This window comes from Misgurnus anguillicaudatus, chromosome 10, assembly GCF_027580225.2.
Source record: "Misgurnus anguillicaudatus chromosome 10, ASM2758022v2, whole genome shotgun sequence".
NCBI classification, from domain to species: domain Eukaryota; kingdom Metazoa; phylum Chordata; class Actinopteri; order Cypriniformes; family Cobitidae; genus Misgurnus; species Misgurnus anguillicaudatus.
The window spans coordinates 35,996,719-36,014,026 of NC_073346.2; the positions used below are offsets into that span (position 1 = coordinate 35,996,719).

Consider the following 17,308-nt stretch of genomic DNA (forward strand, 5'->3'; position numbering starts at 1 on the left):
TATGTAAACATGCAGGTGTCATTTGTTTCCTACGTGCTCTCAGTACAGCACAGTGTTTCTCACAGTAACCCGAGATAGTAAATCATCTTTGACCTCTTTTCAGGTGTGGCGATTAAAGCTAAACTCAAGGCTTGAAGTAGATGGCATGTGCTTTCATAAAGGCTGTCAATCAGATATCAATAACAATGACTGGATTTAAAAAAAAACATGGTTCAAACATTTCTCCAAATAAAGGAGTGAAAAGATGGATCAATGGATATGACTAATGAAAGTTAATAATATCCCCTTTAGAGTCATTTATTTATATATTTATTTTATTCAAGCTTTGATCAGTTTGCTTCCTGCTTTTGTGTTTGTTGAGGGATTTCTCAGTGTTTTGGCTGCTGACTGATGGGCTTCTGACGTTCTATTGGGGTTTTGGACCTTTGAACCTGCTGTTAAATTTGTTTGCCAGAGCATTAAGAAATGTTTGACTCACTCTAGATGAGATTAAAGTGAAGTATAAGCTACTGTCTTAAGTCATTCGGGGGTTTATTTTTACACTTTATTTCTTTTTTGAACTCTAATAGGAATAGTATTAATGGTCTTAAGTCACTTATCTTCATGGATTAGTCTGGTAGTCTTGCAGGTATTTGGCCATTTTGTATTGCTTATGTCTAAATGTGACGTAAAATGAGTCCTGCAAACACGCTGTTCACTTATGCATTGTTTGAGGCCGATATATCAGCCGATATTTGGATTTTTTTATTATTATTATCAGCATCAACCGATAAATCTTTGCAGTTGGCCATTATATTTCTCTATTACTTAAATTTGATGTTTCTAATAAAAAAGACACCCAGTGTCACTCAATGTTAATTAACTTAATGTCAGATCCACAGTAATAATGTCTTGTAAATATGTTTTAACCTCTCGATGCGCACTAATTCGTGGGCGGGATGACGTCAGTTTTTTTAACGCTGCTAACAATGTAGCCTTCTGTGTACAAACAATAATAATATTAACATTACTATACATCGTTTAAAAGGTCTACGGGTTTAGCATCAGTTTAGCATCAGTCTCTGTTTTGAGATACAGATGCTTTAGCATCATAAATGTAGTATTTTGTGACAGAAATTTTGATGACAACATGCAAAATATAAACGGGACTTCTTACCTTCGTGCTGATATAACGATCGCGAGTCGAATCTGTTCCAGATGTGTGAATAACCCACGAAAACCGTCTAATAGAATACATCCAATGGCCCATTTTTGTCCACAAATGCGTATAATCCATGAAATATAGATCATCTTGTAATAGAATAGAATATACAATCTGAGGACTATTTACGTTGTAACACTGTATATGAGATTACACTTTAGGTTCTAGTAAATATGTAAACTTGCATTCAAACTTTGTTTTGAAAAGCAGGCGGGAGTATAATATATAATATCCAAACAGCTCTCAAAAACTATGACATCATTTGACTCACTCATTCCTCCAATGACTTCATGGAAAATATTGATAGACAGAACGTGTAGCCAATTAAATAACGAATCCAACGATCTTTGTGTGACATTTTATTTCTTGGTGTGGAAACGGCATTTTAAATGCTAACATAAGGATTAATAATAATATTAACGAACGTGTATGCATGTAAACAAAAGACTTTTATTTTGGGGCTGACTGGCACTTAGAAAAGGCACTAGTCTTACAAAAACCCTTGCAAGAACCTAATTTTTGGGCCTATTGACCTCAAACGTGAAACATAACTTCTTTAGACTCGTGGCTTTGGGTTCATTGCATTTCTAGGTTTCACACACATATTTATCATTAAGTTTTTTTTTCCAATGTACTTCAGCGTCTCTAACTTTTTAAATTTTAACTTAAAATAATTTTGAAACCGGGAAAATTAACCTCAAAGTGTCTTCTATCTAATTAATTATTATATAGTTATACTCTACATGGTTTAGTAAAAACAACCCTGTTAGTGAAAGTAGGTCTTTTCATGGTTTGGGCTAGAATGGGGGAGCTTTTCATACTTTGAAAATGTTAAGCATAACTAATTTTTAATTTTAAGTTTCACCAATTTTCTGTTTGTCCCTTATTTACAGTGATGACATTTGTGTTATATCAGCCTAATATTGGCCAGTTGGCCATATAGCTTTCTTAATATCGGCATCGGCCATGACAAAACTAGGGATGCACCGATCCGATATTCTGGATCGGTATCGGGGCCGATCCGGCATTTTTTGCTGGATCGGATATCGGACTAACAGGACCGATCCAATTCCGATACTGCGCGTTACCCATGGTTGTCACTGACAAGCGATTAAAACGTCATCAAAGTATTATAAAAGCACCATAAACGTTTTTATGCACTATAATCAAAGTCATCTTACACTCAATAGCTTCATGTGAAGGAACAATCGCACATTTAAAAATATTCATGTTCACAGAAACACTGTAACTTACTTGCAAACTGAGTTAATCCACTGATGAGAAGCGGACGGATAAAAACGCGTCATTCAACACAGGCACAAACACAATAACACACACAATAACTGTAACGTTAGGCTTTATTAAAGATCTGATTTCATAAAGTCTCAGTAAGCTGTTGGATGGATGCAATTCACTATGTGTTGAGGATTCACAGGTGAAGCGGACGGATGAAACGCGTCATTCAACACACGAACCCTCAATAACTGTAGGCTGTTTTAAAGATCTGATTTTATAAAGTCTCAGTAAGTTGTTGGATGGATGCAATTCAGTATGTGCTGAGCACACGATGCATCAAATCTCTTTGTGTTTTAATAGTTATGAACTTAGCTTTCCATTGCGGAGCGAGGATTCCCATGCGAGTGTGAGGACGCTTCTAGAGCATCAATGCTGCACAGTATTGCGCAGAATGCGCACTCAATATGATTTAGGCGCATCAATTCTGCACCCGAAATGTGCATAAAAGGTCCGGTTAAGTGCATAATTCCCAAAATAACCATCTGCACACTAAAGCTTTTTTACTGTGACTTTTTGCGCAATTAAGGAAAATATATTTAGCATACTTATTTGATCAAACGTGCCTATTTTATTTTCTCCTAAACACTGCCATGGTTAATAATTACTAATGTTCTTGTAACTTGTAAATCATTTTAAATTATTGGTTTTTAATTTAAAAGTATAATTATATATAATATAATTATATTATGCTAGATTTAGACATTTATATAGTGTGTGTGTGTGTGTGTGTGTGTGTGTGTGTGTGTGTGTGTGTGTGTGTCTGTGTGTGTGTGTGTCTGTGTGAGTGTCTGTCTGTAATATAAATTGCTCAAGAAAAAAAAAGTATTATATGATCGGCAGGTATCGGAATCGGCCGATACTCAGAATTCGGGTATCGGAATCGGATCGGAGATGGAAAAAGTGGTATCGGTGCATCCCTAGACAAAACCCATACAAAACTGGTCGATCTCTAGTCCAAGGTGGTGTGAGATTGGAAACAGGGACTAATGCGTATATTTAAAGATCTGTGTAAATGAGGCAAAAGTGTGGATTTACATTCAAGCTGTTTTAAAGCATGAATATGTTACTGTCGCAGGAAAACATTTTTTTACATATGCTATTATGATGCTCAAAGATGAGTTGATAAGTGACAAAATTATCTACTACAGGGGGACTGCCATATAGATTATCAGATTGATCATAAGTTATTTAATTTAATTTCAGGCTCAACATCTCCTGTTTTTGTTGCTTTGCCAAGTGTTTCTCTATTCGTTCTGCTGTAGTTGCCAAACAATATCAAAGCGAAAGAAAAAGCACTCCCTCATTGAAAAGATCCTTTATACCCTTTGCGGCACAGCGAACTGTCTGCCTTTTTGTTGGGAGAATAGGTGGGGGGAGTAAGGAGTCATGACTCATGAAGATTTTGTTAAAACGTTTGATTCAGAGCTTTAAGGGACGCAACACCAGCACAGACAGGAAGTACCATTACATCAGGGAGGGGTGATGAAACATTTGCGACAGACTGAAGAATATCATTGTCTCTAGGTGTTGTCTGTTAACAAACCTGTAAAGCATGATCCACAGCAATGCTTCAGTGTTTATGTTTTGAATACAATACTTGCTTTTGCTTACAAAATACTATGCAGTATACAATAGTAGACAGTATGTTATTAAAAAATAGAAAGTAAAATACTGGGATTTTACATAATTAACATTTCAGACATTTTATTGCCGCAGACATTGCCAGTGACTAATGTCACTTTGAAAAGTGTTTCAGTGTCTTCATTCACAGCGCATTGCATTATGGGATACAGTATTATGTACAGCAATTCCATAATTTGTAGTGATGTGATGTGCAAAGTATACATAGTATATCGTCGCTGTCCGATGAAACTCACGTATGTTCATTTTGCCGATTTTGAGATTTTTCGACAGATTGAATGTCCAGGTTCATTTCCATATACAGTATGCGTCACATACCTAAATAGCCAATGAAAACTTGTGAAATCATGTCATCTGATTTTCACGTACCCGTTTGGTGTCAAAGCTGTCAATCAAGCCGCATATCTTCCGCCTGTGAAGCATCTCGCCGGTCTCGTAAAGTTGCATCGAAGCTCACTGGATATAGCCGAATAAACATGACAATGACTTTCCTTCGAGGTAAACGTTTCCCCCGGACGCCAGACTAACATCTATGAGTTACTTAATTACGGTAGGACTGTGCAAACAAAGTATCTGTCTAGCATTGGTGATATTTACGCTGGGGATTTCCCCACCACTTTTTGAAAGCATTTGGTTAAAATGTTCTGAAAAATCAAGCGATGCTTAAAACTGGTTTTGTGGTCCAGGGTCACAATTGCGTTGTATGCTTATGGTGTGTTTTCTTGTACATATGTAATGAAATTCATTGTAATCATTTATTAAACGCGCTGCTGTTTTATACGGTATGGTGCTTTGGCATTGTTCGGTTGAGCTGGTGTTGCAGGGACTGTTACATGTGTGATGTGTGCATTCGACATTGTTGAGGGTTTATAAATTTATGCTGAGTATTTTCTTGTTGTTGACTGGCCTACGCTATGCCCATTTTTGATGCGCGTTATTCAATATTTTTCCCGTCCTGCAGTAATGTTTTTATAAGATCTTTTGTCCCCACCACTTTTCAACCCAAACTGACGCCCCTGTTGTGTAGCATTACCATGTCAGTGTATTGATTCATTGTCCCTTAATGGTTTGCAAGAGACATTTAATACACTTATAATTAATATTAAATAAAGTAAGCGTATTTAACCAAGACGTAGGCTATTTAATAAACTGATCGTATTCATCTGTCAATACGAAACGCGACTTTGGCCGTTCTAATAATGATCGGAAGAACGCGTATCGATCAAAGTTACTGTAAAATATGCACGCATGTCCATTTAATCTCAATTTTGGTAAAATGTGGATTATATCATGACACTGGCAAGAATATGGTTACATGTAAATATGCCGTACCAAGTATGACAACGCTACATTCAACTGCTTTTGATATACGGTGTTTTTTTCACTTTCTGAAAAGTTACCGTTTTGGACATACGTGAGTTTCATCAGGCAGCGACGATATAGTAAAAAATTGTATGGGTAGTATGGTATTCTGAAATGTACAATATACAACACATAAAGCTTTGACTAACCTTATGTCAGTAGCTTTTTTACCAAAACTTAGCTGGTCTGCTGAGAGAAGCATTATGGGTAATGGATTGCTATTTGTGTGTCTCCTGTAGTGTTGTTTTTTCACTGGTTCAGCTAAGCCTCTCTTTGTCAGGACATTTCAAACTGTGACATTTTATTTATCATTTTATTTGGGATATTGTGTTGTTTATTAGTTTTTCAGGTGCTGTAGCCAAATACCACACACATGCTTTTTGTCATTTTATGGATTTACCCCTGTCTGTCTACTTTTGATATTTTGGCTGCCTTCAGCTCATGCCGGATGATTGTATTTAACAGATAAGTTCACTTAATTGACAATACAATCTTGCACTTGCCAGGGGAAACCCTAGATTTTTTGTTCTCGGAGTTGGGGCCGTGCTTGTTACAGAATTATGATGGAAGGGAATTGTTATTGGTCATGAGTCATAGTAATTTTGCTACTGGTTTGTCTACTGTTGCTGTAATTTGTCCAAGAATAGCTATAAAAACGAAGACTATACCACTCGGTTGGGTGGTGTGAGGTGACACTGGCCCTCACAAATCAAATTGAACACAAGAACACTCTAATAATACATACGTTTACATTCTACTCACATTCCTTGTGTCATGACATTTGAGAAATTAAAAAAATCAGTATAATACAATAATAAGTAAATATACTGTAGGATAAAATAAAACGGATAGTTCACCCAAGAATGAAACTAATGTCATTACTGACCCTCATGTCGTTCCAAACTCTTAAGACCTTCGTTCATCTTTGTAACACAGTTTAAGATGTTTTATATTTAGTCCAAGAGCTTGTTGACCCTTCATTGAAAATCTTGGGACAGTATACTCTCCATTACCAGAAAGGTACTAAAAACATCATCAAAGTAGTCCATGTGACATCAGTGGGTCAGTTAGAATGTGTTGAAGCATCATAACAATAACAAAAATTACGTCTTTATTCAGCATTGTCTTCTCTTCCGGGTCTGTTGTGAAGCGCATGCGCGCGACTAAAGTCACGTGACTGTAGTGACACGGATGACGTGTTATCCTCAGACACGTTTGCAAAGGTTTTTTTTCAAACTTACAGCGTGCGTCTCCCTCAGACTGTAAATGAAGCCCGGGCACACAAAAAAACAGCTGGGGGGCACCAGATAACACGTCAGCCGCATCATATGTCATCACTGCAGTCTCGCGCATGCGCTTCACAACAGATGCGGAACAGAAGACAATGCTGAATAAAGTTGTAATTTTTTTTATTTTTAGACTAAAATGTATTTTCAATGCTTCAACACATTCTTACTGACCCACTGATGTCACATGGACTACTTTGATGATGTTTGTATTACCTTTATGGACATGGACAGTATATCATCTGTACATTATCAATGAAGGGTCAACAAGCTCTCAGACTAAATCTAAAACATTTTAAACTGTGTTTCGAAAATTAACGGAGGTCTTACGAGTTTGGAATGACATGAGGGTGAGTCATTAATGACATTGTTTTCATTTTTGGGTGAACTATACCTTTAAGGAGCTCAGATGCAAAAGTCGTTAAATGCCACCTTTGTCAAAAAGATATAATGATATTAACTGAATGCACTCGGCACATATTATACATTGTCTATTTTGTATGTGTTGTTTGTAGGGCTGGGCGATTTGACCTAAAATCAAAACCTCGGTTAATCTAACATTTGACATCGGTTACGATTAATAAACGATTATATTTTTGCCTCATAGTTCACTGACAAGGTTGGAAAGTTTAGGGCACACCTTAAATCAGCCTGCAATGCAATTATTCACATTTTTCCCAAAATAACTGCATTACTGAAAAATATTAAATAGACTTAACTCTATGCAGATGTTGCATGTCATTATGTACCATTGATGAAACTTTCAGAATGGGAAGTTATGAACCAAAGAATCATACAACCCCCATGACTAATTATAGACATCAGATACATACATAATAAGTTGTATCCAGATAGCATATTGTAATGAGATGAGTAGGGCAAAATACATACTTGGACTGTATCCTTTACACGTTTCTTGTATTCAATCCATTTTTTCTTAACTGGGCACTGATGTCTAAGACATTCTCATCTGTAATGCTTTTGGTGTTAATGTAGACTAGAAGTTCTCCCGTTCTCTCTCTCCGTCATCTCTGAAGTGTCTTAAACTCACGCGGGCGCGTCTTTTCGCGGTTTTGAGTGAGTGAGATGTGATGACATTACCCGGGCTGCTTAGAGACCCATCGGTAGATTAAACTGAGCGCGTGTGCTTTAAAAACCCGACCGCGCATTCCGTATTTTTGTTACAGGTGCCTGCACATTCGCGAGTACTTCTTAAAAAAAAGTACTGTGCTTCTTTTGGGCACTAGATGATCCTGCTGCTCAGTTAAACAGTGTTTGAGTTCTCCTCCATGTTTCGCTGTGCCACTGACAGGACGGGGCGGAGTTACGCAACATCACACGCAGCAGTTTGTTTTTAAAGGGAAAGTATTAACAGGATTAAAAACCGAAATAACCGACATGATAAAATAATGTCGGTTAGAGGTTCTGAACTTCAGTTTCGGTTATTTTTTGATTAATCGCCCAGCCCTAGTTGTTTGTTTGTTTGTTTGTTTATGAATAAATGTAAAATTTTAGAATAAACTAGATAACTTGGTATGTCAAAATGTTTCTTTAAACAGATTCTCCGTCATGCAAATGAAAGGGTTGAATTTTCATCTGAGCTCCACAGCAGAGGTCACAGGAAAGACATGTGACTGCTGGAGTCAACACATCTCCAGTAATGTGCACCAATATGATGCACTAAGCCAAAACTTGAGCATGGGCTCTCTAATGATTTTCTCTCTCTATCTCTTGCTCTCTCTCTCTCTCTCTCTCCCTCACTTTCTTTCTGTCTAGGTGTGGCCAAAACGTTGCTTTTGCAGTAGGGGAGAATAGTTCTCCAGTTTTTTCTCTGTCCTGATGTCCCCGTCTGCACTGTAAATTCATGATCACATGACTTTGGATATGGACGCAGTCCTGTCCGACTTTGTCCGTTCTACTGGAGCTGAACCTGGACTGGCCAGAGACCTGCTTGAGGGTGAGCTGGCGCCATCCTGTTCTCCGTATTGCCCTTCGCTCGTGCTTGTTATTCTTTGTCGTTGGGTGTAGAAATGCATATGCCTTTAAATAGTAATGGGTAGGAGCAGACCGTATGGTCAAATTCTTATTACTTATTAATAGTATATTTCATGATAAAGTTATATTCTAAAAAGTTTTATATATTATGTAAGTAATAATTACCTTTTTAAGGTACTTTTTTGAATTATTATTATTATGAGAGCAATTACAGCAGTATGGATGTGACCTTAGCAATCATGAGTTGAAACACAAATTAACAAAGAATGCATTCATTACCAATGTATTGAACCATATGCCTTTATTTTCCTAAACCCTTAATGATGAATTTTCTAGTTAAGATGAGGGACAAAAAACGGACACGAGTTTTTGGGTGACAACATATTTTGTAGGTATTCTGTGAATTAGTAAAAATTATGGCTCTTCAAAAAAACGAAAAATATATTATTTTGAGTTTTGTGTGCACGTTTATGAGGAAGAAGCAACGTTATGGATGTGATATTTCTGAAATTAACACTTGAAGAGTTTCGTTGCAAAACGAGATAAATCCATTTTTTAACATTTTTGTCAAAACATGTTTAATATTATGTTATGATGTTATTATTTTGTTTTATGGTGCTACTTAGCTGTATTTTTTAAGGTATGAAGGTTTAAATCAAAACAAACCAACTGCAGTTGCATTGAAATTAATTGGAATGCACAACCTAAAAACGAGATTTCTGAACAATTAAAAAACGGTGGTTATCTCGTTTTGCAATGAAACTCTTCACTTACTTAACTCTTATTATCGAAAATAATAACAAAATTTTTTAAAACTTGAACAGAGATTTGGCATTGGTAAATAAACCACAAAATAATGATGTCTAAGATATCAGCATGGTTAAAAACTTTGAGTAAAAACTTTTCATAAGAAGGTTGAAATTTGCATGGAACTGCCCATAAGATAATTCAAAGTCTCGCATCATTGCAAAAACAAATTTACATTTTAACACTCGGGTTGAAAACAAAAGATAAACAAATCAAGTAATATAACTTAACCTCTTAAAATTCCCAAAAAAGGCTAAAAAAAAATGCCTAAAAGGACACATTGTACCTGCTGTGCTGATTGTATCTTATATCGATTTAGATGATTTGAATTACAAGAATTTCAGCTTTACAAAAACGTGAGACATGTTTAGCTTTTTGTTTTGCTGTACTTGATTAAGTTTTCTGTCAACTAATGCAGTGTCCCTCCCATGGTACACTGGAATTTTAAAGGTGTATTGTGTAACTTTTAGAAGGATCTCTTGAAATAAATTCAGTATAATATCCATAACTATATTATCAGTGGTGTATAAAGACCTTACATAATGTACTGTATTGTTTTTATTGCCTTAGAATGAGCCATTTTAATCTCCATACACCACTTGTCCCCTTACATAAAAGTCGCTGTCATGTTTCTACAGTAGCCCTATATGGACTGTTCAACAGATTCAACAATTTTGTCCCTTCGTTGTCTCAGACATGTTTGTCCTGTGGCGATTACCACAGGGCTGCCAACTCTCATGCAATTGACCCCATTCTCACGGTCTCACGCCATACATCCACTTTCTCACGCCACCATATTTTAGCGTACCTTCACTTTCTTTTGCGTGCCACCACTTCTCGTGTTGCATTTCTCTTTATGTGGCTCTGCGCAGAAAGTTCGGCAGCGAGAACATCAGAGTACTGTGAGAGCAAGTCGAAATGTTACAAAATGGTTCGTCTTTACCTTTGCTCTCGCGGTACTCTGATGTCAAGTCGAACACACAAAGCGTCAAGGTCTGGATGAAAAGCAGACCTGCCCGGAGCATGCACGCAGAAACCCTTAAAATAATGCAGATTTAATTAACCCTCACCCACGTGTGCATGTTTGTAAGTACAAGCCTGCAACCTGCGTGATTTTTGCTGTGACCGTTTTTAATAACAGAGGAAAAAATCGATTGATATTTGACATCTATAAACAATATACGAAATATTATTATATGGTCTTGTCATGCACATTATTTGTTGCTTTAGTTTAATATAAAGTGCTCATTTGGTTTGGTGTATTTTGAGTGTTGACAGTCCCTCTATCACCAATCATTCACAAATCATCACTTTATGCTTCTTCTCTTTCTCTGTGGATAAACTGAATCAAAGTTGCTGTCATCTGCAGTTATACATTTTACAGAGACCAGTGTTCATTAGATTTTAAGAACTTTTTTGGCACTTTTATCAGAAGGAAAGCATAATAGACAGGAATAATAATATAGACTATAATCTCAGGCATTTAAACACACTAAAAGCTTTTATTTCAGTTTAATTTATAAAATATGATTATATTGTAAACCATTTTCAACCATTTTCCACACTATTATCAATTGGCAAATGGTAAGAACTTAATAAAAAATATATAAAAAATATTACCACCAAATAACTTTTAATTGACTGTTTTAGTGCTTTGACAATTAATTGTCTGTTTTTATTGCTTTGACATTTAATTCTCATAATTTTTTTTCTATTCATGAAAATTTTTTCACACATTGTTGTGATTATTTAAATGAAATCTTTTGCAAGGTTTACCTGGCTGTAAATATTAATACACATAACACATATTTAAAAAGTAATTATTTAATGAATATATCTTTCAAAAACAGAAAATTCCTGATAAGAAATAAAGTGGCTGCAAAAAAAATCAATTCCTGCAGCTCCTCCTTGTGTTTTTTAGAGAGATGTGCAATCATTGCGGTGATCTGAAATCACTGCGATGAGGTCAAACAATCGCAATGAGACGATTATTTAATCATTGCGACAGCCCTAATTCTAATTTGATTTAATTTAATTTCATAGTGGTCGTACTGTTGAAATTTTTTTTTATTCTGAACAATTAAAGTTTGTGCTGTTAGGTTGCTTTTGAAACATTTGATGGAACTGAAATGTAAAATTAAAATGTAATTTCATTATTTTTTGCAAAGATATATGACAATATATGTTTGCAGTTACATATTAACAAGGCCATAGTCATGTATATTTACTAAAAACAAGTGTAACACAAAAATCTATCTTGTTCTGTTGTGTTACTTTTGACCCACCTGTGTGTTACCTTTGTCCCATCTGAGAGGGTCAAAAGTAACAATTCATTACTTAAGTTAAAACATTTTACATTTGTTCAAAATTCCACCTGGTATTGATAGACAACACTTGTGAGTTATTGACCACAGCAAAAATATATCTCTGTCTAAAACCTTTTTATTAGTGTATATACCTGTATAATACATTATCATATAAAATGTATAAAAATGATAGAATAACTCAATTTTTTTAATATATCACATAGTAACACAAAGTATCTGTGCTCATAATAACTCCTATCTTCTGTGATTGCTTTATGATCAACTGACTGAAGGAGTTCAAAAACCAGCGGCCTAAGTATCTATATGAATGTGCGCAGTACGGTAAAGCCTTAACAAACCAGTGCATGTTGCCTAGCAACACCATGCTGATAAGAGAATGGGTTATAAATATATACAGTAGTTCTGCAGTATGCACTCTTGACAGTCAGTTTGCGCTGAACACCCCGGTGTTTACACAGACAACCGTAGGGGAGTGTGTCATTGACCTTTGCCGTACGTATCGACGTTTGGTTAACGTTTAAACACTCGAGAAGCACTGGGTGGAAAAATGACCTTATTTTCTTGTACACGCTTCATACCTCACAGGCAAGAACTGGGACCTCACAGCTGCCCTGAGTGACTTTGAGCAGCTGAGACAAGTTCACGCCGGTAACCTGTCATGCACCTTTACTGAGGACAGAGATTACCCAAGCATTGAAAAGGAGATGGCCCGAACACCACGTCCGCTCTTGCATCGCCAGGATGACGTCGTGCAAGGTAGAGAAAGGATTTAATTTTCAGTTTTATGGTTTATGTAAATGATTTACTCAAACTATGACATTAGTGGCATATGATGTCATTTTAAGCCTCGCCCACTCTCACCTGACTAGTTGTTTTTTGAATCAAAAGAAGTGGAGGGCGGACGGGTGTAATAGGTCACCTGTTTATGGTTTAAAGTTCTCCAGTAAATGCAGTAATTCGAACATGTGTCATGGCAGCAGCCACAGAGAAGAGACTTTCAAGAGGGATTTCTCACGCCAGCTCCACCATCGTCTCTCTGGCCCGTTCGCATGTATCCAGTACGAGTGGCGTCAACGAGCCTCTGCTAGACACGCCGCTCTGCACCTTCCAGCTGCCCGATCTCACCATCTATAGAGATGACTTTCGCGGCTTCATCGAGAGAGATCTTATCGAGCAGTCGATGATGGTGGCATTGGAGCAGGCTGGTTAGTCTTTTGTTTCAAAACTTTTTAATAGATTCACCTGAACAAAATATTGAAAGTTTTACGATTTAATATGGCTGCCATCTTGAATTTTGCTTATTCATGCTTCCTATGTATTTGATTAGGAGCGAGATGATGGTGCCTTTGTAGGCAGCTCACTAAGTTTTGGAACGTATAAGATTTTCACGTTTTGAAATATTGTCATTGACTTTCTTCTAATAGGGCGACTTAACTGGTGGACTCGTTTGGGTACTGGCAGTCAGAGCTTATTGCCTCTGGCTACTAGTGGAGACGGGAACTGTCTGTTACATGCAGCCTCTTTGGGTAAGTGTAAAAACTGAATCATTGTGATTGTTAAAAAGGTTTGGCATTCAACTCGGATGATCAGTTCACAATTAAACAGCACTAAATACAGGTGCAAATAGTGTCCAAACATCTGGTAAGCAGATCAGTCAAATCTCATTGCTGTGAGGGGAGAGGCGGACCTTATGTTCTGGTTAGGGAAGTTTACAGTTGCTTTGAAGAACCGGACTCCACTCGCTCACTTTCTCCTGCGTGTTTGTGCACCTCTCACCCTCAAACAAGGTCAGAGCAAGCGCCCTCTTTTTAAAGTTTCTGCTAATAGGACAGTTAACAGCAAAAGAGTAGGGCTGGGTATCGATTCAGATGTTCCAGATCGATTCGATTTCGATTCTCGGTTCAATTTTCGATTCCGGTTCTCGGGTAGGTTTTTATACTCGATTCTCGATTCAACTCAATGAATATAGATTTAATACAAATACTATATTAATAAAAAAGAACAGTCAACAGCAGTTTACAAGTGGGTAGTTAATAAAAAAAATTAAAAGCCACAACACTAACGTTGAAGAAGACTAGTAATTAGATTAAAGGATAATTCCGGTATTTAACACTTTGAGTCTCATTTCTGGTTTGTTTTGGATGAACTACAGTGATGGACACTAAAATTTTGACAATGGGTCGTGTCTTGACTTTTTGACTCGTTTAGAAGCGTCTCTTGACTGCTTCAGAATGGAAGTCAATGACCATGCACAAACATGTCCCAAAAACAACACTCAACCTTCACCCCCAAAACTGCACCACCCACCGAGCGGTTCGCGGTGCTCGTTGATGACTAAAAACAAATATAGTGGCGCAATGTATGATCTCAATCCGTGTTATTTGCTATAGTGGAACTATTTTTTCTGATACCTCACAACCGCGTATATACTTCCGCTCTATATAAGCATTAGCACACTCCCAACCACTTGATGGCGACAACCACTTTGCCATACAAGTACGCTCGGTGTCTAGCTTATAGACAGTCACAATCGAGCTCAACTTCAAACCTAAGGCTGGTCACTGAGCCATCAAATATGGGAAAAATTTCTTCTGAGAGAAACCGAGCGAAACAACTACAACCACATGTAAACAGACCCTGTTTCCGTTTCCCGGTGGTGGAGGGATATATCAGCGAGCAATGAGTCTTTCAAGAGAAGTCAATGGAATTTTACAAAATGCAAAATAAAACACGACAGAAACTGTATTTCGCTACACAACTTGTTTTTAATCATCAACGAACACCAGGAACCACTTGGTGAGTAGCACAGTTTTGAAAATGAACGTTAAGTGTTGTTTTAATGACATGTTTGTGCATGGTCATTGACTTCCATTCTGAAGCAGTCAAGAGACGCTTCTAAACGAGTCAAAAAGTCAAGACACGACCCATTCTCAAAATTTCACTGTCCATCACTGTAGTTCATCCAAAACAAACCAGAAATGAGACTCAAAGTGTTAAATACCGGAATTATCCTTTAAAGTTCATCTTACGTTCAATGTTTGCGGAAATAAATATGAAAGAAAAAAAATCGATTCGGCTCTTTGAGAATCAATTTTTATTAAACCACGTTTTAAAAAAACGATTAATCGGAAAATCGATTTTTTTTTTTGCCCAGCCCTACAAAAGAGCGCTCACGCTTCAATATTTGATTGACAAGACAGCTGACTCGGTGGTTGCCTAGCAATATAAAAAGCTGCGTGGCACTGCTCTTTTTAAAAAAAGGCAGTACGTCGCGCCTTGCATTTCCAAGCGTTTAAAGTACTTTTGGTGTGATTAGCCCCTAAGTCAATTATGGTGCTAAAACAGTTTTTAAGGGGGTCATATAGACCCCTTCAAGGTTTGTTAACATTGAATGACTATCGGGTGTGCGCGCAGCATGGGGTCAAACTGTTCATACCATCCAAGCTTTCTAGTTTAATCTAACAGTGCTGAAAAATGATGACTTACCTGAAATGAAGTGAGCACTACAAACACAAGCCTCTTGGATATTTGCATTGTCCCAGTCTGCACGTTTAATTGCTTGCAGCCGCAGATGTTGTATTTTTTTGTTTTTGAGATTCTGCAGGAATCCCGAAAAACTTAATGGAAGAACTGGTGCGATTTTCACAGCCCATGACGCAAGTAGGCATTTTTGACTAATACGCAACTCAACCTGCTGTAATGACTTTTCTGACCCCGACATGCGCAGTGGGAACCGCCTGTGACGTAAACTGTGAAGGGGTCTATTATGCACATTTTTACAAGATGTAATATAAGTCTCAGGTGTGCTTTGCATGTGTCTGTGAAGTTTAATTTTTTATAGCATCCAAAAGGCCCCTAATTGGGTGGGGGAAAAGTGTACATTTTTAAATGCAAATGAGCTATTGCTCCTCACTTCTTTACTAAACAGAAAGTGAGCACTTTTGATTAAAAATAGATCCGATTCCTATGAATCCAGTCTGAGACAATATTAACTTTTACTCGCATTTGCGATCCAACATGCTAACAAACACATTTAGAAAAGCTTTTGGGTCAAATTAACCAGTTCGTCAGTGGCCATGGGCGGGGCTTTATCAGTGTGACCTCACATTAACAAGAGAATCAAAGCATGTCAAATGAGACTGCTTTGGTTTGATGAGGATTAAAGGGGACATTTCACAAGACTTTTTTAAGATGTCATAAATATTTTGTGTCCCCAGAGAACGTATGTGAAGTTCTAGCTCAAAATATCATATAGATCAGTGGTTCCCAACCTTTTTCACTTCAAGGCCCCCTAGTTGCCCACAACAATATTTGAAGCCCCCCACTCATTAAATTTTTTCCAAATAAAATTAACTAGAGCTTGAAATGACTAAACAGATGTCGCTGCTAAAATGGCCAAAAACATCTTGATTTTTGCTTGCTTTAGCTTATTTTAATGCTTGTTTTGTCCAATTTTGTATAATTTTAAGCCCCCTTGGAAATCTGCTGAGGCCCCCCTGTGGACCGTAGCCCCTTGGTTGGGAAACACCGATGTAAATAATTTATTATAACATGTTAAAATTTCCAATTTGTAGATGTGAGCAAAAGTGTGCCATTTTTGGGTGTGTTCTTGTAAATGCAAATGAGCTGATCTCTACACAAAATGGCAGTGCTGTGGTTTGGTGCAGATGAAGGGGCGGTATTGTCCCCTTCTGACATCACAGGGAGAGCCAAATTTCAATGCTCTATTTTTTCACTTGATTGCAGAGAATAATTGACCAAAACTAAGATACTGGGTTGATCTTTATCACGTTTTCTAGGTTGATAGAAGCACTGGGGACTCAATTATAGTACTTAAATACGGGATGCACGATTTTTGAGAAACGCTTTGAAAAAGGTAGTCGGGCCAAGTACCAATACACACTTGTAGCCAATCAGCAGTAAGGGGCGTGTCTACTAACCGACACCATTGCCTGGGTTGCGTTTTTGTGGGGTGGGTCTTTCAAAAGAAGGTCCAGATTCTATTGGGGTTGGGGCGTGTTTGTTTAGGTGATTTCAAATGTCAACATTAATCATGCACCCCGCATTTAAACATGGAAAAAGTCAGATTTTCATGATATGTCCCCTTTAAAAAGAAGGACACTGCCAACACACATTTATGTCCAAACACCTTGTTAAAGTGAATTTTGTATAATATGGGGCCTTTTAAGGTATAGTTTACCCAAAAATTCAAAGAATATCATTATTTATCTGTCCTTCAACCTGTTTGACTTCTTCTGAGAAACATGGCTGTTAAATCTATTAAACGTGATGCACTAAATAAAATGGTGACTGAGTAAAGTCAAATGAAGGAAGTTAAATTTAATTTTCAGTTGAAGAGTTTTTTAGTTATTAATTTTTTGATGTTGAACATT

At 37.1% G+C, this 17,308-nt stretch overlaps 1 protein-coding gene across 6 annotated transcripts in view; it reads left to right on the forward strand.

The window, feature by feature from the left end:
• otud7b (OTU deubiquitinase 7B) overlaps positions 1 to 17,308 on the forward strand; it is a 50,510-nt gene that overhangs the window by 21,559 nt on the left and 11,643 nt on the right. For 3 of the 6 annotated variants that reach the window (XM_055211209.2, XM_055211212.2, XM_055211210.2), the window contains exons 2-5: positions 8,563 to 8,743; positions 12,501 to 12,671; positions 12,893 to 13,120; positions 13,340 to 13,441. In XM_055211209.2, coding sequence (XP_055067184.2) covers positions 8,659 to 8,743; positions 12,501 to 12,671; positions 12,893 to 13,120; positions 13,340 to 13,441 — 586 coding nt within the window. In that variant the 5' untranslated portion in view covers positions 8,563 to 8,658. The remainder of the gene's footprint in view (positions 1 to 8,562; positions 8,744 to 12,500; positions 12,672 to 12,892; positions 13,121 to 13,339; positions 13,442 to 17,308) is intronic. The other 3 variants (XM_055211211.2, XM_055211213.2, XM_055211214.2) reach the window with 2 other exon arrangements.